Raw genomic sequence first — 24,078 nt, forward strand, 5'->3', positions numbered from 1 at the left:
TATGTGCATAAAACAGTTAATTTAAAATTGTTTTAGAATAAAAGATAAAGAAAGATATTCTGAATAGATAACAATTTAAGGCCGCTATGTAACTATATGAATAAAAAACCTTGATTTATCATTGTTTTTTAAAAAAAACCGCATTAACAATTGCTTGGACATAGAAAAAATAATTAGGCCGCTAGGCCGCTAGGCCGCCAACTTCACGCCGCTAGGCCGCTAGGCCGCCAGGCCGCTAACTTCACGCCGCTAGGCCGCTAGGCCGCTTGGCCGCTAACTTCACGCCGTTAGGCCGCTAGGCCGCTAGGCCGCTAACTTCACGTACATGTTTATTTCATATTAAGATTTATGTTTAGTGACTAAAAACGTTACTAACGCTTTAAAAAAATGATGTTATCGGCAGTTTTCCATCCATTCTATTGTCAGTTATCTTCTAATTATGACTGTATTGAACACATTGAAATAAGAATCAGCTGATTCTGAGACAAACACTACAACAATGTCAAAATGTTCAACATGTGAGAGTGCAGCATAACATAGATATAGTTTTTCATAAAAGGACAATTTTGTTCACATCTTCCTCAAGATAAATATCATCATCAGCACTGAAAGAGCTCTTGTGTGGTGAATTGGAATCATAACAAGGAAGTAATTATCTATGTGAACAATCTATTTGGGGGAAATCGCCAACGTTTTCAATTCTTAAATTCGGTAATTGACTTTCGTACTGCCGAGCAGGACAAGCACACACTTAAAGCAGCCACAGTCCATGGCTAACCCAACATCTTCTTCGTCCTCCATGAACGCCTTTAGAGTCGTGGGTCTAAATAACACCACGTCTTTCTTCGATTCCGATATTCTCACCAGTTTGGACAACTCTCTTTTCAGGGGCATCTCTGCCGTGCTATGACTGCCTTCATCGTTCAAGAGATCATATATCGATGAGCGCAGGCTGTTTCGTTCTGTGTTCGTCCGTAGGAACTTTCTCAAAGCTTGTTCCATTGGCCCGAGATCCCGTTCTTCTGGGGCAGTTTTGTAGTATTCCTGAAATAAATACAAAGCGTCAAATAACATTACATTTATTTAAGTACATGTATATACATATAGTTGCTTAGTTTACTTGCAAAAAAAGTCACCTTGTTACACTGACAGCTAGAGGGTATAATATGTGACTGTAAATAAACTTCCCATATCCAAGGAAAACCGGAAATACGTGTTCATATAGACAATTGTTTTATTTGTCTGTAAAGTTGAACCCCGTTGGTTCGAACTCGCTTGGCTCGAATTCATTCGTTGGCTTGAACTAGATATAAAGACTGATTTATTTCTACTGAAGGTAAACAATCCCGCTTGGCTCGAAATATTCGAGGCTCGAGGTATTTTTGCCGGATCCTGGGAGTTCGAGCCATCGGGGTTCGATTGGTTAAATAAATTTGGAATAGCTTCACACTATCATACTGTGATTAAACCTTTAGAGAGATAGAAGTGAAATGCTTACTGTTATTTCCTCGTAGGCACTCATGAATATTGCAATCAGTAGGTTGATGACAACGACTGTGAATATGGCCACGTACAGACCAATATAGAACCTCGAAAACCAGAATATGATACTATCCCCAGACTTCTTCGACTCTAGAATGGCCATGGTAGCGAATATTTCATCGCCATTAACAATGGCAAATAATGTTTCCATGGCTGCTTCTGGAGTTTGGAACTGTATGGATACAAAATAAATGATTTTAACATTTGCCACCGTTTCGGACGTATTCATATGCGTGTGTTACAAGAGGAAGTAAACGTGTTAAGCTGCTCTTTGGTTACATAAGTGATATTTGGACTACCCAGAACTGTAAGCATACATGTCCTTGTAGAGTTTTACATCTTAATTTACAATAAGGTAATACTAAGAGTAAAAATATCAAATATGTAAAAAGTGTTTCAACGAATACCACCTTCACATGGTAAGGTCCCATGACGACGAAGCCGCAGACCCAGAAGCCCATAAAGAGGACAGTGATACACAACAGATAGGCCATCACGTCCCAGAATGCCCGGTACAGCGTGCTGAACAGCAACTGTTGGATGTAAACATTTAAATAGTGTTGTGTATTTATGTTGCGGATGTGTTGTTTTTTGCCAAATATATACATAATGTTATAAAATAAAAGTGTAATAAACACAATAAACATGGGAAACACCGCTACACAATAACAAACATTAAATAGGAGATACAAGCTACAATAAAACACAGACTCATTAAACATGAGAAACACCGCTACACGATATAAACATAAAAAGGTGATACAACGCTACAATATAACACACAATAAACATGAGAAACACCGCTACACGATATCAAACATTAAATGGGAGAAATAACGCTACAATATACCACACAATAAACATAAGAAACTACGCCATACGAAAGAATACATTTAATGGGAGATACAGCGCTACAATACAACACACATTAAACATGAGAAACACCGCTACACGATATCAAACATAAAATGGGAGAAATAACGCTACAATATACCACACAATAAACATAAGAAACTACGCCACACAAAAGAATACATTTAATGGGAGATACAGCGCTACAATATAATACACATTAAACATGAGAAACAACGCTACACGATATCAAACATTAAATGGGAGATACAGCGCTACAATATAACACACATTAAACATGAGAAACACCGCTACACGATAACAAGTTAAATGGGAGATACATTGCTACAATATAACACACAATAAACATGAAAAACACCGCTACACGATAACAAACATTAAATGGGAGATACAGCGCTAGAATACAACACACAATAAACATGAGAAACACCGCTACACGATATCAAACATTTAATGGGAGATACAGCGCTACAATATACCACACATTAAACATGAGAAACACCGCCACACGATAACAAGTTAAATGGGAGATACAGCGCTACAATATAACACACAATAAACATGAGAAACACCGCTACACGATAACAAACATTTAATGGAAGATACAGCGCTACAATACAACACACAATAAACATGAGAAACACCGCTACACGATATCAAACATTTAATTGGAGATACAGCGCTACAATATACCACACATTAAACATGAGAAACACCGCTACACGATAACAAGTTAAATGGGAGATACAACGCTACAATACAACACACAATAAACATGAGAAACACAGCTACACGATAACAAACATTAAATGGGAGATACAGCGCTACAATACAACACACAATAAACATGAGGAACACCGTTACACGATATCAAACATTTAATGGGAGATACAGCGCTATAATATAACACATGCACATTAAACATCAGAAACACCGCTATACGATATCAAACATTAAATGGGAGATAGATCGCTATAATATAACACACATTAAACATCAGAAACACCGCTACACCAAAGAATACATTTAATGGGAGATACATCGCTCGCTACAATATAACACACATTAAACATGAGAAACACCGCTACACGATATCAAACATTAAATGGGAGAAACAACGCTACAATATAACACACATTAAACATGAGAGACACCGCTACACGATATCAAACATTAAAAAGGAGATACAGTGCTACAATATAACACACATTAACATAAAATGGGAGAAACAACGCTACAATATAACACACATTAAACATGAGAAACACCGCTACACGATAGCATACATTTAATGGGAGACACAGCGCTATAAGATACAAAACATTACACATGAGAAACACCGCTACACGATAACAAATATTGAATAAAAGACACAGCGCTACAAGATATCAAACATTACACAAGGGAAACACCGCTACCCGATAGCAAACAGTAAATAGGAGACAGGGCGCTACAAGCTATCAAACAGCAAACCGGAGACACAGGGATATGTGACATGATAATAAACAACGCACCAGCTAACAAACAAGGACACAACGCACCAGCTAACAAACAGGGACACAACGCACCAGCTAGCAAACAGGGACACAACGCACCAGCTAACAAACAGGGACACAACGCACCAGCTAACAAACAGGGACACAGCGCACCAGTAGCAAACAGGGACACAACGCACCAGCTAACAAACAGGGACAGAGCGCACCAGTAGCAAACAGGGACACAACGCACCAGCTAGCAAACAGGGACACAACGCACCAGCTAACAAACAGGGACACAACGCACCAGCTAACAAACAGGGACACAGCGCACCAGTAGCAAACAGGGACACAACGCACCAGCTAACAATCAAGGACACAAAGCACCAGCTTACGAACAGGGACACAACGCACCAGCTAACAAACAGGGACACAACGCTTCCAGATATCAAACAGGGACACAACGCACCAGCTAACAAACAGGGACACAACGCACCAGCTAACAAACAGGGACACAACGCACCAGCTAACAAACAGGGACACAGCGCACCAGTAGCAAACAGGGACACAACGCACCAGCTAACAATCAAGGACACAAAGCACCAGCTTACGAACAGGGACACAACGCACCAGCTAACAAACAGGGACACAACGCTTCCAGATATCAAACAGGGACACAACGCACCAGCTAACAAACAGGGACACAACGCACCAGCTAACAAACAGGGACACAACGCATCAGCTAACAAACAGGGACACAGCGCACCAGTAGCAAACAGGGACACAACGCACCAGCTAACAAACAGGGACAGAGCGCACCAGTAGCAAACAGGGACACAACGCACCAGCTAGCAAACAGGGACACAACGCACCAGCTAACAAACAGGGACACAACGCACCAGCTAACAAACAGGGACACAGCGCACCAGTAGCAAACAGGGACACAACGCACCAGCTAACAATCAAGGACACAAAGCACCAGCTTACGAACAGGGACACAACGCACCAGCTAACAAACAGGGACACAACGCTTCCAGATATCAAACAGGGACACAACGCACCAGCTAACAAACAGGGACACAACGCACCAGCTTACAAACAGGGACACAACGCACCAGCTAACAAACAGGGACACAACGCTACCAGATATCAAACGGGGACACAACGCACCAGCTAACAAACAGGGACACAACGCACCAGCTAACAAACAGGGACGCAACGCACAGCTAACAAACAGGGATACAACGCACCTGCTAACAAAACAGGGACATAGCGCACCAGCTAACAAACAGGGACACAACGCTACCAGATAGCAAACGGGGACACAACGCACCAACTAACAAACAGGGACACAACGCACCAGCTAACAAACAGGGATACAACGCACCAACTAACAAACAGGGATACAACGCACCAGCTAACAAACAGGGACACAGCGCACCAACTAACAAACAGGGACACAGCACACCAGCTAAAAAAACAGGGACACATCGCTGCTAGAAATCAAACAGCAAACAGAGACACGGTGCTTCTAGATTATCATTAAACAGGGGGCGCAAATAGCTATTAACAATGTGTGTGCGCTATATTTTTAAAGCAAACCCAAACCAAATTATCTCCCATGACATGTATAATCAATTATTAGATATTATGATTATAATAGTCATTAAGTAGCAATGTCAAGTTAAAGAATTGACTTTTTTATTTAGTATTGCTCATATTACATTCAAAACTGCGGCGAACGGAAGGAAATACAATTTCATGTGAAACACCAATCGTGTCATAAGACGGATACGCCATCATTTAGTGAAAAATACGTTAACGCTAAACACCATTTCAGAGTATTTAGAACAATCATAATCTTATTGCATGAAATACTTTTCCGGTGCTTACGTGGAACTTGTTGTGGAACTTGAAGAAGCGGAGGAGTGAGACCCAGGCGAGGAGACAGCCTATGCCCAGCCACACTGTGTACGAGTCCAGGGTCGCCAACACCCAATTAATCGACTGGAATGGTTTATATACGCATAACAGTATTAGTCAAACCCAACGTGAGGGTAATTATGCTCAACCACACGTCGCCATTTACAGTTTTCTGACGGATGTGCGAGCATGCTCTGTAGCTAGCATCATGTTACCCGAATGGACGGTGTCTAATCATACAAATATAATCCTCGTATTGATTTATTTAAAGAGTTTCTTTAACTTTGTGGATATTGATTGAAACTTGAAATGGAATCTGATGCTTTGTTCAATTCACGTTTTAAAATGAATAATAATCCTTTTTTAAAGTAATTGAAACACTTAGACTTCATCTTGACATGTTGATTATCATTATACAGGGAAGTTTTAAGTCGAATACAGATAATAGGCAATATATTGATTTTTTTCGTATACCCATCATAAATCAACACCCAAAACATATCAGTGCAATACAGCCATATTTCATTCTGCTTAGGTGACGTCACAAACAGTGTAAATATAAATCGACGCCATAAACAAAACCGTGCGTCATTAAAATGATATTCATAATGGAAACATGCGGCTCTTACGTCGTTTAAACCAGTAATTTACAAGGGCTGTCCCAGGATTTGACGTATGAAGTCCACAGAACCGAAAATTATTTGGTTTTATTTAAAAATTATGGCAGTTGGTTGGGGGGGGGGGGGGAGTGGTGCATATTGAGCTGTTTTTTTATTACTTTTGTTATCCTATATTGAAATAAAAAAGAAACTATAACGATTTGGGGGGGGGGGACGCGCCCCCGTCCATGAATACGTTTGTGTTAAATATATCAAATATAATAATATATAATGCTCTATATTTTTTCGATTTCTCTCGGCTGGGAATAAAATTGCACTCCTACTAACAAAACTGTATACATGACATATAAAGCGTCCAATACCATACCTCTCCAATAAACCTGATCCACACTGTTCCGAACAAGGTTAGACCATCGCCAATGATCACAAGAAGATCCCAAGGCTTGAAGAACTTTGTATATTCCCGCCATGGAAGGTCGCTTTCACCATTCGCTAGTGGATTGTAGAACTTCTGGTAATATACCTTCATATACCCTTTGGTGCGCTAGAATTAACCGGGTAGGTTTTAATTATCATGTTGAGACTGGAGAACTGGAGAGCACAAACAAACAGTTTATGAAACGTTCATAATTGAATAAGTTATAAAAACAAAGTTAATGGTAAACTAACACATGTGCGTGTTTGCCTGCGTGCGTGTCGTGCGTGTCATGCGCGTGTGGGTTTGTTTGTGTGTGCTTAAATTTACTTCTATTTAAGCAATTCTTTTAACATACCTTACTTAGAAATGACTATGTATGTGTTGGTTTGAACACTGTGATATAATAATAAACAAAATAATGCACGCACGAAATTGTGTTAAATGATTTACACGAGTAAATTAAATTCATAAATGTAATGAAAAACAACGTTACGCATACTTACAAGAAAAAGAACAATCCCGCAAATCATGCTCGCTAGTGTCAGCAACACTGATATCACTGAGAAAGCAATTACGGCAACGGCCACCGCGTTAGAAGTATTGTCCAAGGCTAGGTCTGAAATAAAACATCGATATTTTATACATTAAGAGTATTGTGTCTTCGGGTAGCACATCAAATTCCATCGCGAAAAGGAACCGACACTTGTCGGAGGTTGTTTGTCGGAGGTTGTCAAAGAAATCGATTAGATTTTAAAACCACATGCTATCATTTATTTTCAAAATATAACCCCTTTATTGGTTAAATGATCGTTTAAGTGACAAAATTTACTGTGTTGAATGGCTTGCAACGTTTTGTGAGTATAGTCATGTAATTATTAACATAAACATCTAAAGATAATATTTTGGACTAAAGATAGTATATGCTCGCTCATAATTTCCTTCGCGAAAACTTTTAGAGTTTAATGTTGCATGATTCTCAATGATATCAAGAAGTGTAAATTACTTGAAATGTGGACTACGCCAAATAGTTATTGTATTTTTAAAGGTATGGAGTAATTCTCAATAACATATGAAACCTTATCTGGAGCTTCGGTTTCATAAACAATGCATCGCCACGGATAAAGCATTAAGGAATTTTCCGCAAAATCTAACCTACGCTTTTTACTTGACTTGGGCGTATTTGATTTACTACCAGGGTGTACCAGGGTATGCCAGCTAAACCAAATGTATCCCAAAAAAATGCATATTTGATATACTAATTAGTTTATGTTTAAAGCTTCTTTCTACAATACCAAATACATCTGAATCGAATCACTCACATACTATTTACTCCCTGTATGTTTGATGTACATGTATCTTAATATGCCCTCAACATAAGTCACTCGTGGACAAAATGGTATTTTACGCCTAATTAGCATTTTATTGCATCATAATACGATCAATATTTTTTCCAGGTTTTTAACGACTTCTCATGAGTTTATTTCGTGGGTATAAACCTGTCCGAATGCTATGACCCACATTCTATTCTTAACTACAATGTACATGTATATATAATCGGTCCTCGGCCGAATCAAAGCCTAAACACAGGTATATTATACATATATTTATTTGATTCAGTACGCGTTCATTTTGAGACTATTTGCGGATTCTGCTTTTTATATTGTGTTCTGTAACTCGCCAATATTTAAATAATTGCTTTTGTACAATTTCAATAGCGTTATATTACGCAAAACGCAGCTTATTCGAACTCTATAATCCGCATAACATAGATTGAAAACTAATAACATCGCTATTTAAAACAAGCTAATTAATATGCAGAACACAGTCCGTAGCTATTAGAGCAGATTGTTTACTAGGTATTTTCGATGTAATTGTTTTTGTAAATTAGGTCGTTGACCACCGCAGTTCCTACTGCGCTGGGGTTGATACGCCGAAAGTTAAAAATGTTATTTCGATCTGCCGATGCGATTTCCGAGATACAGCCTAAAAACCATTCACTTGCTTGCGTAGCATGTTGACTTCATAGCAATTATGTTGACAGTTGTGCAATGAAATATTTAGATAAAGCAAACTTGTGGAAGAAGTTTTTCGGCAGTTGAATATGTCAGTCATGGATGTCTGATGCATCAAACTCACACATTGACAATAATTATGCTACAACCATGGTAATCATTGAGTGAATGGGATGCAAAAATGAGTTGCACTTATTCAAGGTATATCGTTTATTGCTATGAGATAGTTCTGACTAGACTCAATACAAACCGGGTAAGGACGCGAAGTTCATGTCGGCACATTTGATGCGGGACGTCAGCGTCTCCAAATCAACGTTCACCTGGCCGTTGTTGTCCAAGTCTTGGAAAGATATCTTCAAAAGATCAGGGAAATAAGCTCACAAATATGCCATATAAGTAACTTTCAATAGTGTTATATATAGTTTGACCTTCATTCAAGATCAGACAAAGAACCATGAATGAAGATATTGTCAACCGAAACTAAAAGGTTAAATAAAAAGTTATTTGCTTCGACCAAGTTCGATAAAGATATTAAGCTAACATTATAGTCTAAACATATAAAATATGCGTAACAAATATTCCGTTAGCATTTTCAAATAAAACGGGATTTTGTTTCCTGTCCTATTCATACAGAAAAACTTCCGGTTTTATTTCAAAATGTTGACGAAATGTATGCTGTTAATTTAAAGCTTGGTTGAGAGAGGTTGTCCGGTTAGCACAGAGGTTGTCCGGTAAGCGCAGTGGCTAGCGCACTCGCTTCGCACCAAGGCGACCCGGGTTCGATTCCCGGCCTTGGCGCATGTGGTTAGTGGTCACCAGGCCGGACAAGTGGGTTTTCTCCGGGTACTCCGGTTCCACCCATGAGACCACACTCTCGCACAACATCGTGCCACCGAGAGTGATTTAGTATAAGCTATCATAGCTTTATTCTCAATCGTTGTAAAATACATAATGTTTCAACTAACTTTTTAGAAGATAACAAGTTTGTAACGATAGTATCATTATCAGTTCCTATTTCCAATAAGGGTTTAACAAACTTATATGCGTTAAGCAAAATGGTTTCCGATTTGTTTTACTGAAGATAAGCATTCCCGCTTGGCTCGAATTCCCGCTTGGCTCGAGGTATTTTCGCTTGTCCCAGGGAGTTCGAGCCAACCGGCTTCGACTGTACTCTGCTCAAATTTTAAGGCACCTGTATAAGGTCCGAAATAGGGAAATTGGGGCCACCTTGTCAACCAACGTATTTTGAATCAAATTGTTAGACTAAAAATATTCGACTAAATGTATTTTAAAATACCACTAAAATTTGAAATCGATTTCTGGCTTAGTATTCAACAGAATTCCTGATCTTTGGGCGTGCACTCGTTGAAAAGCTGTCCCCACTGTCAGCAATGCATATGTTAAATATTTTCACAACCGTTGGTATATAACTAGGTATCGCGATCTTCACACAATCCTAGATATTTGTTTTAAGACTAGGCTAGTCAAAACCGCTTAAAGGCAACCAAACCTCTAGCAAAGTGTATGATGACATTACGAAACTGTATACGTACATCGCCTTTAATTCGCAAACAGCGTGCTTTTGCGTCTTTCTCATAGACTCGGACGGAGTGTAGTTGAAACGTCAAGGTCGTCAACAGCATCCTACAAACAGTTACGACGCAGGGAAATCATGATCAGTAACACAACTATACAATCATTACCAGATGAAGTAAGTAGATAGAGTATAGTTGTTTGTCATTACCAGATGAAGTAAGTAGATAGAGTGTAGTTGTTTGTCATTACCAGATGAAGGAAGTAGATAGAGTGTAGTTGTTTGTTATTACCAGATGAAGTAAGCAGATAGAGTGTAGTTGTTTGTCATTACCAGATGAAGTAAGCAGATAGAGTGTAGTTGTTTGTCATTACCAGATGAAGTAAGTAGATAGAGTATAGTTGTTTGTCATTACCAGATGAAGTAAGTAGATAGAGTATAGTTGTTTGTCATTACCAGATGAAGTAAGCAGATAGAGTGTAGTTGTTTGTCATTACCAGATGAAGTAAGCAGATAGAGTGTAGTTGTTTGTCATTACCAGATGAAGTAAGTAGATAGAGTATAGTTGTTTGTCATTACCAGATGAAGTAAGTAGATAGAGTGTAGTTGTTTGTCATTACCAGATGAAGTAAGTAGATAGAGTGTAGTTGTTTGTCATTACCAGATGAAGTAAGCAGATAGAGTGTAGTTGTTTGTCATTACCAGATGAAGTAAGCAGATAGAGTGTAGTTGTTTGTCATTACCAGATGAAGTAAGCAGATAGAGTATAGTTGTTTGTCATTACCAGATGAAGTAAGCAGATAGAGTATAGTTGTTTGTCATTACCAGATGAAGTAAGCAGATAGAGTATAGTTGTTTGTCATTACCAGATGAAGTAAGCAGATAGAGTATAGTTGTTTGTCATTACCAGATGAAGTAAGCAGATAGAGTATAGTTGTTTGTCATTACCAGATGAAGTAAGCAGATAGAGTATAGTTGTTTGTCATTACCAGATGAAGTAAGTAGATAGAGTATAGTTGTTTGTCATTACCAGATGAAGTAAGCAGATAGAGTATAGTTGTTTGTCATTACCAGATGAAGTAAGTAGATAGAGTATAGTTGTTTGTCATTACCAGATGAAGTAAGCAGATAGAGTATAGTTGTTTGTCATTACCAGATGAAGTAAGTAGATAGAGTATAGATGTTTGTCATTACCAGATGAAGTAAGCAGATAGAGTATAGTTGTTTGTCATTACCAGATGAAGTAAGCAGATAGAGTATAGTTGTTTGTCATTACCAGATGAAGTAAGCAGATAGAGTATAGTTGTTTGTCATTACCAGATGAAGTAAGCAGATAGAGTATAGTTGTTTGTCATTACCAGATGAAGTAAGCAGATAGAGTATAATTGTTTGTCATTACCAGATGAAGTAAGCAGATAGAGTATAATTGTTTGTCATTACCAGATGAAGTAAGCAGATAGAGTAGATAGAGTATAATTGTTTGTTTCAGGGTAAGATCGCTATATATTTACCGAGTAAGCACCAAATTTGAAACAGTGAAAAATATGTTATTTCATTGATATATCGCTATAAACCATCGGGAAGCAAATGATAAAGGGTTATCTCAATGATAAAGGGTTATCTCAAATGATAAAGGGTTATCTCAAATGATAAAGGGTTATCTCAATGATAAAGGGTTATCTCAAATGATAAAGGGTTATCTCAAATGATAAAGGGTTATCTCAATGATAAAGGGTTATCTCAATGATAAAGGGTTATCTCAATGATAAAGGGTTATCTCAAATGATAAAGGGTTATCTCAATGATAAAGGGTTATCTCAATGATAAAGGGTTATCTCAATGATAAAGGGTTATCTCAAACAGGACAGAAATGACAATGAATACAACTTGCAGAAAATGTAGCTTCAAAGGTTAATCCTTATAAGATAGTGTTGTCGTTTTTAATTTGTTTCCGTAAAAACTTTTTTCGTAATCCGGGATTATAATTTCGAAAGCTTGCTTAAGATAATAAAAAAGAATGGTGGTTGTATTCATAAGAATGTTCTTACTTCTTAATTGGTTGAGTGAGTTTCAGGAACTCGAACTCTCGCGAGATGCTATAATTATACGAGACTTCCTTGGTCTTGGGGTCAATGGTTTCACTTAAGCCGTGCTTTATCGGAAATGTTTTCGCTGAAATGTAATATGTTGTTTGCATTAGGTTTAACAGTTAACTTACAGAGATGTCACTGACAATATAACCATTTTAAAATATAAATGAGTCAATGGTGTTGCTATAACACAATTACAGACGTAACACAGGCATATATTACTGTGAATGTCGATGCCCGACTTGACCTTGTCGTCTGAGAACCCCGGGAAATCGAAGTACTTAATCTGAGCCACCATGTCGTCCATCGGCAGTCGGACATAGAACCCGATTGCATCCTTCTCCGCGTTAAAGTACTGTAAAATTATCAAAACATTCAGCATTTGTGTCGTATTTCTGAGCGATTTAACCGTTATAATTACACTGTGACTGATGGTGGTCGAGTAACCACAAATAAATGTGGTCTACACCGCTTTTTAGAACTAGCATCGGAAATTGTCGATTTTGAACAAGATTTATGTATCAGTTAAAGTTAGGAAATCAGCGTTAACATTTGAGTACAAATAAAGGAAATGGCCACATGTTCTATGACAACCTACCCTTTCGACAGCAAAGTCTATGGCCTCCGTCAGGTCCTCTACAATATAGAGGGCAAAATCCCCTTGGGCCGGAGGGTATGGTAACGTCTCCCAACCTGCACGAAGACCAAAGCTTTCTCACAAATGTGTATGCTATTAAGTATAATCTTAACGCCAGCACTATTACTTCTAATTAATTAATTCCATAGATTTACTATTTATAGATCATCGCACTGCCTTTCATATCCTTATTCTCAAAGTCCAATGGTCTAAAATTGAACCCTACTTACTATTACTTATTGACATTTAATTCAGTGAAAGACAATTGGCATCAAGTTAGAAGGAATTACTGGAACTGAATATGTATATCTTTAAACTACTCAGCGTACTTGCGTCCCAGCCTTTCAGAAGTAGGTGCCTCAAGGCAAGGTGACCTCTGTTCACCGTGGAGCTGAAGTTGCCTCTGTCATGGCCGAAACTGAACATCTGTTCAAAGGCGAATACATGATGATAACAGTTTTGTTTCATGCGTGTGCTTTCATCTTAGATATATGGTATTTAGCTTAAACCCTATCGCTTATACGGCTTGATTTTAAAACAATGAAGTATGAGATTTTAAAAGTAATAATAATTTAGATTCAAAGTATTGAGTCCATGCAATGATTCCATGAAACAGTCGCCCTTTTGTTTACACTTGAGAAAACGTTTAGGACGCGCATATGATTTTTTTACAAACATGGAAGAACAAAGCAGAAACCTCAGAAAAAAAAACAGATAGGAAATGTGTTCATAATTACGAACTAATAACTAATAGAAGTTATATTTAAAAAGAGGAAGTCATCAGCCTCTGTGAATCTTCAAGTGAAGTGTAAGTGCTGAAATAACTGCTCATCGTGCTTATCTCAATTATTCAGATCATTCAAAGTTGTTGTTTTGAGAAAAGCGACAAAACGTGACATATCTCCTGGACATGACAAAAGCATGTAGTATCTTTGGTAGAAATCCGATCATTCAAGTGGCGATACATTAGGGTTAATGTTTTAACTTCCGCGTGGCGAGGTCGTATCAGTTTCTATAATATGTGTCAAATAAACAGCTTTCGTGGTTTCAAATAAGATACTAATGTAAGGTACTCAAAATGATACAGAAAACAACTTAAGAGAACACAATAAACTTAATATATATATATATATATATATATATAGAGAGAGAGAGAGAGAGAGAGCCTACCTGCGTGGTGATGAGGGCAACCTTGACCACTTGTGTGAAGAATATTGCGAGATAGACGACGTGAATGAAGCACGTTTTGTTCTTGAACTTGAGGGCGGCATAGAAATACCACTTTAATACCCGTCGGAGTTTTTTGGTCTGCTTCGTGTACTCGCTGCCCTCTTCAGGTTTCACTACACCCCCATTCTCGTCTGCAATATAGGGAAAACATTAAACACAGCCCTGTCTGACTTTGGGAATATTTTAATTTATCGAGAGTGTATTATTGTGAGGTAATGTACTGCAACCTGTAGTGAGAAGATATTGATTAGTGATTTATAGTGTTCGTTTCAAAAAGTTTGTCAATAAAATAGTTAAAGAAAATAAGTATATACGTTTGACGTTGGGCACTTTAACATTCCAGGGTTGTAAATCAGAAGAGGGTTGCCTTTTCTATGCAGACTAATAAGTAAATGGCAGTCACGGAAGATAATTCATTCAAAAAACAATCCAGATGAAATTGCTCCGTTTTGACAAAAAAGCACGACTGGTAAATCATAAGTATTTAAAGCCTCAGTGCCACTTAAATAATTAGAGCGAAAAAAGTAAGTACGTTACTATGATATAGTCTCGTATAAAGTCTGATAAATTCTCGAGGTCCTCACGATGCTTTAGTAAAAAGAAATATTTGGGAAATACCAACGCAATTGCAAACTTAATCAATGACTCACTATATGCTAATGAGGTAGATACATGGGAGGAGCATAGCGCTAAGCAAACAGTTCCTGGGCAGTTGCTGGAATAGACTGGAGAAATAACTAGAGAAATACTGAACATTTCCAAATGAAATTTCACATACACAAATTAAGCTCCTGTTTCTAAAATAAATGTGATACAAGTATTATCGGATGAAAACATATCAAAGGTGTTTAGTGGAAAATCGCAGATTGGTACGATTATTTAAAGTCCACTTTTTGAGTATGACGAACTAAATAGTGGCAAATCATTAGGAGTGTTAAAACTAAGATACCAAAAGCTGGAACTCATCAGCAAATGTTGATATTTGCTCAAAAATCTTTTTTGAAGATTACAATTTTCAAATAGGCGTAACTTTGCTGTTGTGTAATTGGTTGTTTGACAGCTGGTGAAATCCCAGCCAAATACCCCCGCCTCTATGGGACTCTATGTAAGGATTATTCCCCGATATTTTTGGCGCGAAAAACCCCCCACCGCATTCACGCGGCACTGCGGGGCCAACTGGAAGGTAAAAACACGGCCCATTTCCCCGGCTATCCCCGGTATATCCCCGGACCTGGGGGGCCGTGGTAACAATTGACTGGTGCCTTAAGTCCACCTTTTTGTGTGGCATAATTTATGCAGAATATTATACTGTGTAAAGTAATTTGATCAGATACGAAATCCCATTTTTTGCATGCGGTCTTAAATTTCCGTGAGCAAAATCTTACTGATCTTTATAAAGATTACTAAAATGCCATAAAATAGAAGGTTCGTATTTACAGTGAATAGTTTTTGATAATCTTAAATATTCTTCATTTTGGTTCGTGTCTTTGTACTTTCTGACAACGTGAATATGAATGGATTTATTCACAATTGACCTCCACGAGTCTTGACGAGGGAGTTCTGCGAGCACCAGTAAACTGTGTAGCACATGAATTAGTTGGTATTTCCCCAGAATCCTATAAATATCAGGGATAAAACATATTGTTTCACTTGGTTTGGTAGTAAATTGTAACAGCCTTTGTTAAACTAGAGTTTCTAATCGCTTAAGGTAATCCGTGCGACATAATTGTCCGAAAAACAACAATTTTCTTTTGGTTATACATGTTTCGAAAGTATATATGCCTGCGCAGCTGTATAGAGCAACAATTCTTGGTCAAGTAACATAAAAGGTTTATTCTTAATAATACATGTTTACCATTGAAGAAGGCGATCATTAGTGATGAGAAATTGGGGTCAAACAACAACAACAGAATGCGAGTTATGACAAAGAGTAAGTTCTACCTTGTATGACAATGTCAACGGGGCTGGGTCGCTGTTGGAAAGCTGGGTTTTCTGCCATAGTTGTGTTCGTGAAATGCACAGGTTTATGGTCAGACCTGCATTCCCTCCTTTCTGTTCATCAATTGTTATGTGCCAAGACCTGCTCAGAGACATTCCATAACTGCACGTCAATCTTAAAAGCATAATCTTCTAACCATTTAGAAAGTGCGAATGTTTACCTTTTAAGTTTGATCATAACTTAATAAAAGGAAAATTAAGATGGTTAACGCTTTTCTATATTTGACAACCTTTGTTTCAGTCGAATAATATAAAGAGTCCGCAAACTGCAACGCTGGACGTATATTTGTACATATGTTTTGTTGCGTGCTCATTTAAGTCAATCAGGAAAAAACAGAACAATGGACAACAATAATTATGTTTACCAAAATATGGCGATAGCGATTAAGCTTTCGTTTTTTTTATATTCGACAAGAAATCAATTAGTTTGGTTGACTATTTTTAGATAAAATCGCTGTTGGTTGTTTTGTGAAACGCTGACCCTAATTGATAGAAAATAATTATAAAAATAAATAAACTTATTTCGTTCAAACACAGCCAAATTGTTTTACAAGTGTCTAAGCATTGGTGTATATTCGGGTGGTTTCAATACGAGGGTAAGGCGTAAAGTTCCCGGACTGTCCTAATAAAGTTCGCATTTTTTATTCAATCGTTTAAATACTCAGTGATATTTAAATATGGCAGGTTGTAGTCAGTTAAATAAAAAAAACTTACATATTTTCTATGAATATAGTGTTTTTATTTAAATTTATTAATGTTGTTTAGGTGTTACCGAGCAGTTTGAAGTCTTACATACTTAGAAACAATACATAAATGTATTTTCTCGAATCTTTAAAATTAGGCGCGTTAACGTCGTATGTTTAAAATCTAAAATTGAACCATAATGAAATTAATTCATACAAATCTTATTTTTTGCATATAACATTTCAATGCCTCGTCATATTTTTATACAAGCACAATCACTTACTTAAAATATGAGGTACATACAGCAGATATCCAGAAAAAAATATCTAAAACACTCTCCGAATCTACTCGAGCGCAAATGTTAAAAACTTGTATACGTGCAGCAATGGATTACATGAACAGGAAGTAAATACTACTGATACAGTGAAATAAGGCGCAGGTTTAGTTTTGCAACAACTATTGTGCAATAACATGATAAATGTCGTGATTAAATAGAAAACCAATTTTCTGCAAAGTCGAGCAGTGCCGATAAGCTTTCATGTTTTTTTAATGTTAAATCAGTATATTGTGTTAAATTTTAATGCCCATGTTCTAGCGCACATTTTTCTCGACATTTAGATGTACATGTTATTGCTGTTATCTCCGTTGTTTGCTTCATTACTTTCCATAAACAGTTCGATCTAAAGCATCACGCCTGCCAACCACGTGAGCATTATTTTGATAAAGTAGAAAAACATGTTTCTGCAGAGTCGTCCAGTGCCGGTTAGTTTTAATGTTTGTTTTTTTATGTTTAATTAGTATATTGTGTCAAATATTAACGCCCATATTCTAGGTCCTACTTTACTTGACATGAAGGTATACTTCTGTGAGACCTATTTACCGTAGTTTGCTACATTACTTTGCAGAAAATTTATGATTTATGTGGTAAATTTATCACCGATGAATTTCTCGACTCTATGGCAGTTTGCACAATACAAATACAAGGTACATGACGACTTGGTTTTAAAAAGTGTACAAAACGATAACACTCGCATAGCTAGTAACATAAGTAGAAACACATAACCATTCCAGAGTTGATAATGTTGGCGAACAAAAAGTAGTGGATAATGTAGGCTTACCCTGAATATGTTTGTACACTCTTACTGTTGAAAGGCATAGTTATTTTTTTTAAATGAATATGCTGACCAAAAGTTTTTCGTTGAACGGTGTTTAAGTGAAAAATCTTAATTTTAAAAGCATTTGAACGATTTCGTCGACTGTATTATAAAACATTATTTTGCCTGTTACATTTTCAACTTCGTATTTTTAACATGTTTATAGTGCATTACACAAGAATTGACCTTTTTATATCAAAATTTTTGGTATCTCCAGATACGTAAATACTGTTATATGAATATGCAAGGTTCTTATACATGAGGGATTTACATGAGTGTGCAATATTATTATGAAGTATTTTACGTGTTCTTCCTTTTCTAACGGAGACCGTCAGATTGACATGCCGGTGCGAACATTTTTTTTAAAGCGACGAAACTGTCAGCACATAAAAATGCTCTGATAAGCAGATCCTAAGGAGGAGAGATATAGACCAGCAAGATGCCACTATTCAAAGATGCTACAAACTTAATTAATGGGACGTGTTGAGCTACACCCATCATAACAATCGAACCAGCCAAAAGTCATTTCATTGTGTTCTCATAATATTTAGAGAAAAGTGAACAGGCTAATTCACTTAACAACTAAATTTTGAAACAAGATAAACACCTGTCGGACCTATTGAAATCTTAAAGAGTATTGTCATTTCCAAATTGTAGAAACAGTTACTTTGTTTAATTCACGTGTTCAAAACGAGGCCGATGTGGACACCAACAAGGTACATTATATATGATTTGAAAAAAAACAAACAAACATACTTTTTCATTGTGATCTACTTTGCATTTTGTTTTAATGTCTTTGATTATAGACATTTTATCACGCCTTTTGTGATCGAAAGTTAAACCGCTTTAACTTGTAAAATGTAACTGTGAACAAAAAAAAAATAATTTAAATCAATGTATTACTCTAAATGACGCCAATTACCAGAAGTTTCAATCACACCACCACAACATCGATACCTCTAAACTTCGTATTATATTTGCCATCGCCCTGAGTACCTTGTTCCGTCAAATATAACTTAAAGAATAAATAAAGTCAATATTATAAATTTCATTATTTAAACCAATCGGAACTCCTCGGCTAGTATCAAGATATGGCCTCGGATATAATACGGGTCGTAAGAAAATAGTCCATCATGGCCGACCAAGAAGATGTTCAAACAACCAAGAGATATGTTAGCCCAAAGACAGAATGACGAGCGAACTTTTACCACTTATTTGTGTGTAAGTGTTATTTTTATACTTATTGTATTTTAATAAAATATAAAAAATAGTTTTAAAAGAGCCCTAATGAGAAACTAATTGGAAATGTCATTAATTCTTAGTGGGTGGGGTAAAGTCTTCTTTCATTTGACATATTCTAATATAGTAAATAACAATTTTGAAGCTCCAGTGATCAGTGGCAAAAATTAAGAAAACAAATACTCTATTTGATTTTTTTTTAATAACAAATAAGTCTGAATCTGACTTAGATCGATAATAGGTTAGACTTTCTTTCTCAGTGTATTTATCTCATACATTTTATATCATTAACTTTAATTTTTTATAATTAAAATTAACATTCTTTTAACCAAGGATGTATGGTTTATATGTCCGTGAGTGTTGGTATCGAACAACTTAATGTAATGGCACAATTGAATGCCTCGGCACTGTTCACTAATATAGTTCTCTAAATAAATTAGATCTTCATTCTATTGGTTTAACCAAATGAGTTTGAACGCATAAACCAGCACACATTTCTTTCAAGACTAAATTCTATGATATCCACCAGTGGTGATGATGCAGAAACATTGAAAAATGCTGACATTTTTACTGTGCCAATGAAGTGCAGACATTTAAATTTTAATCTTATTGTCAATTTCAGATAAGAGTATGGTACCAGGGGTGCAGCTGACTCTGATTCCCGGCTTGTTCTAATGAAAAAACACAGATGAGGTAATGGTTGTGCTATTTTCGAAATTCAGACAATAATTTAACAGTCAAGAATCCTATTGGTTTAAGCCAAAAAGTTCCTGCATGTTTGTACAATTAACCAACAAGGATTGACAGTATTAAAATATCAACATAGTAGATGAATTTAAACATGATAACAATTTCATTTCATATTTTTTAATTTACTAGTAGTCCAGAGCTAAAAGCTGCTCTCTCACAGATTGACAGTTCTTCTTGGTCATTCTTCAAAACCCCAAAGGAGTAATTAAATTAAATTTACACATATAATAAATTATATGGCTTAAAGGAATAGCAAACAAATATTTTCCAAACAATTGAAATCTATTCTATTATGTGTGACCTTATATGACTAGTTGAAGCATATTTTACCAAATTTTCAAACTTGTATAATTATGAAAGACAGTGATCTGATATTATGTCAGCAATCTAATATCACTGGTTTCCATACATTTGCACAATAATTGCCAATTGGCTCGTTTAAAGACAAAAATAAAAAAGGTGTCAGAACAGTAAAACTGTGAGGATGCAGCTTTAAATTGGTGTTGCACTTAATGTTTTGTGAATACTTTTCTGTTGCTGTACAGACTTTTAAAATAATTGATCTGAAAATATAATTCCTATTACTGTTGTATTTTCTGTTTTCTATTTCAGGCACTGGAATCCGAATGTAAGCAAAAATGCCATTGTATGAGGATTGACCTGCAATGCATGGAAATTATCTAACACAACTGCAACGCCTACCTTGGAAAAATGAGTGCAAGATGGAAACGAAGCGTTCAGTGGAAAATCTTGTCATCTCAAATATTTGATGACTTACACATACTGATGTGAAGTTAAAGATAAAAGTCATCTGTTGGTCCGTGATTATTAAATAAATCCGAACATATATTTTAAAAGGGTAATATGGTAAAGGATTTATCTACGCTTAAAGTGGTTTTCCTTTATTATGGAGGGAAGATAACTACAAAAACAGAAACAGATAGCATCGGCAGACCAAATAAAGGAGAACTATTTTGTTCAGTTCAATTTTTAAAACTTCAGAAAATCTGTTAATAGGGCACATCCTTGCAAATGCCATATTGAAAACTGGGCTCTTTATAATGTGAAAAGGTGAAAGTGGTCTAGAGGATCAGCCTCAAATTCAAGGTTGTGAGTTCAAGACCTCCAAGATACTTTCTCTTGACCTCAGGAAAAGGATGTCCATACTTGTTTCTACTTAGGCAACAGACTTAAGAGTGATTTTGTAAGCTTCCAGCTTGCATATAGCAATCTGATAAGGCATAAAATAAGATACTAGCTGACTTGCAAACAGTTTTTCCATTTGTGTTGATTTATTTTTCAGTCTGTTGGAATGTTTATTAGAAGTGATGCACATTGCTTACTGCAACCAATATTTATTTTCTTTATTAAGTTAAATTAAATGAACACATAACATGACTTGTGATTTTACAGATGCATGTTTATTTCGTTGATTGTATGAGTTTATTTTCTCAAATGATGTAATAAAAGTTATTCTGAATGACTGTCCTTTTTTGTTTGAGTAAATTGGTTGAGTATCTTATCAGTTACTCTTTTGGTGTTGTTGTTTTTAATAAAAAATGACAATTTACTCAATGATATTGAGACTAATAATTATAGATTAAGACAAAGATAATGTGTAAGGAAACTTCTAATGAGTGGGTTTTATCCACAGCCTAGGAGGTAAAGTGAAGCATGATCTGCCTTGAACAAATACAATTTTAAGACAAGTACTGTCAACTTAGTGCACCAGTCAATTGTACCCCCCCCCCCAGGTTTAGGGGAATACTGGGGTTAACCCGGGGAAATGGGCCGTGTTTTACCTATCAGGTGGCCCTGCAGTGCTGGGTGAATGCGGTGGCTTTATCTTCGCTTAAAATATGGAGGGGAATTGACCTTACCTAGAGTCCCTGGGGTGTGGGGGCATTTGGCAGGGATTTTGCCATTGGATCGTCCGCGCAGGGTGGGGATTTTAGCCGGGGTTGGCTGTACTAAAAGTCAAAGTCCCCACTATTCCCCAGACCTGGGGGGGGGGGGCGTGGTTACAATTGTCTGGTGCATATCCACATGAACGTTGTACTGGTACTCTAACAATTGAGCTTACTGCATGGATAGTTACCGCCCCACCCCTATCCCACAGAACTGTTTACACAAAAAAAAAAATCTGCAGCCCAAACCCAATAATGCTGAAGTAAAGGCATGCATAGATTTCAGCTGGTAAAGCTGACTGGGTGCCAAGCTCACACCCATCCTACCACAACCCACAAAACTCTGCACAATGCAATCAATGATTTTACAGAATAGTAATGTTGTTTTAATGGCAAGGCATGGTGTGAAAAACAACACGGCAAAGTATGACTTAAAACTTACATTTCATAGGGTATTCCTATAACTGTTGAGAAAATGTTGAGATTTAGTCCATGCATGCATTTAATCCGATGTAATGATTCATACATGCCATGAACCATATGATCATTTCAAAGAGTGTCAAGTACATTTTCTGTGTGCTCACGGTTTTTCTAGAGGAAATAGAGTGCTTCAACTATAAGGAAACATCTAAATATTCATAAAACGAACATTCTTTAAGGTTACAATAAATATTTTCTCTTAAACAAGCACATTTAATTTAACACAATCCATTTCCTTGTTGTTACAATTGGCCTTCTTTACGCGGATTAAAAACGGTGTTAATCGCCGGCAGCCGCATCGCACTTTCGTATATCCTTACTACTATTTACGTGGTCTATCTCGAAGCTTGCCGGAGATGGCCGAGTTGTTACGATTGTATTTAAACAAGTAAACTGTATTTTCATCACAGATTAATTAGAGAAATCTAAAGATTAACGAATCAAAATTATAAATCGCACTGGCAATCACTCATAAATCAACATTAACTATTATTAACAAAACAATCTTAAGTCCAAAACATAAAACAATTGTAAACATGTCAACAACAATTGTATGTGTGATCATTCACGGCAGTAAGAAGTTATATTCACTGGAAAGTTATGTTTATTCTACATTTCTGAAATCTGACTTGATACGGCCTGCTCAACTAATAGAAATCAATTATAAAGTGTGACAACAACGATGAACTTATCTTTCAAAAAGGCAAAAACCTGAGCATCTCTTTGCGTACCTTGTTGCTATTCTAACAGAATAGAAAATGTAGTAAAATGAAACGATTTAGTATGCCAGTCTTAATACTAATCACTTTTATCTTAAGTTAATAACATCTTTTGAAATTCTTAATCAAAAGTATAATTTGAGATAATAAAGTAAGCAAAAAATTAAAACAAATATATTTTACGATGCAAGGATAAATATATTTTTAGTTTTTTCATACGATAGTAATCGATGGTAAAGTTTAATCTTTTTAAGTGTCAGTGAAACATCTGCATTGAAATTACAAATCAAATACATTTTACTGATATCAGCATTTATTATTCAGGTTTGATGATTAAGCATCATCCTTCCCTGTTATCATATTCAACAAAATGAGAAATGTAAAATAAAAACAAAACCGAACAATGGCATTTAATATGTTAAATCAATTTCATTTTCATGCGAGAGCCCTTACAGCAAGTAACTAACCCAATCTGGCCTTGCTTCGGTAGTATCTATACTTCGAACAATGTTTCGCATCATCTTCCACACATGACAACACCCACGCATATATACATGCACAATGGTGATGCATTGTAAGTTATTCTCGTTTTTACGCGTATTTGTAGGAAAAGTATTAATATAATAATTTGAATCAAAACTTTTAATCATTTAATGACTTCTTTCAAATTGCCATGAACATGTAAGCCTACTTTATCTACTCACTTGTGTTCGCTTACTTTATCAATTCTTAAATAAAACTATTCTTCCTGTTTTGCAACCTAGGCGAATAAAACCGTTTCCGTACACTTATA

At 36.4% G+C, this 24,078-nt stretch overlaps 1 protein-coding gene across 5 annotated transcripts; it reads right to left on the reverse strand.

Annotated features, from left to right (window-relative positions):
* Positions 1–330: 330 nt before the first annotated feature.
* Positions 331–22,662, reverse strand: LOC128217338 (mucolipin-1-like). 5 transcript variants are annotated; one of them, XM_052924426.1, is made up of 16 exons: positions 17,320–17,440; positions 16,296–16,467; positions 15,133–15,151; positions 14,295–14,485; positions 13,454–13,550; positions 13,086–13,180; positions 12,710–12,842; positions 12,446–12,569; positions 10,417–10,507; positions 9,114–9,216; positions 7,355–7,467; positions 6,801–6,977; positions 5,784–5,897; positions 1,953–2,075; positions 1,499–1,714; positions 331–1,044 (listed from the first exon to the last, which is right to left on the reverse strand). In XM_052924426.1, exons 2-16 carry the CDS (start codon positions 16,446–16,448, stop codon positions 703–705), a joined length of 2,091 nt encoding a protein of 696 aa, XP_052780386.1. In that variant the 5' UTR covers positions 16,449–16,467; positions 17,320–17,440; the 3' UTR covers positions 331–702. The 5 variants fall into 5 exon arrangements, with proteins under 5 accessions (XP_052780386.1, XP_052780389.1, XP_052780388.1 ...); XM_052924429.1 differs by lacking the exons at positions 15,133–15,151; positions 17,320–17,440 and adding an exon at positions 22,529–22,662 and having other exon boundaries at positions 16,296–16,434; XM_052924428.1 differs by lacking the exon at positions 15,133–15,151.
* Positions 22,663–24,078: the final 1,416 nt, after the last annotated feature.

This window comes from Mya arenaria, chromosome 14 (assembly GCF_026914265.1).
Source record: "Mya arenaria isolate MELC-2E11 chromosome 14, ASM2691426v1".
Classification (NCBI taxonomy): domain Eukaryota; kingdom Metazoa; phylum Mollusca; class Bivalvia; order Myida; family Myidae; genus Mya; species Mya arenaria.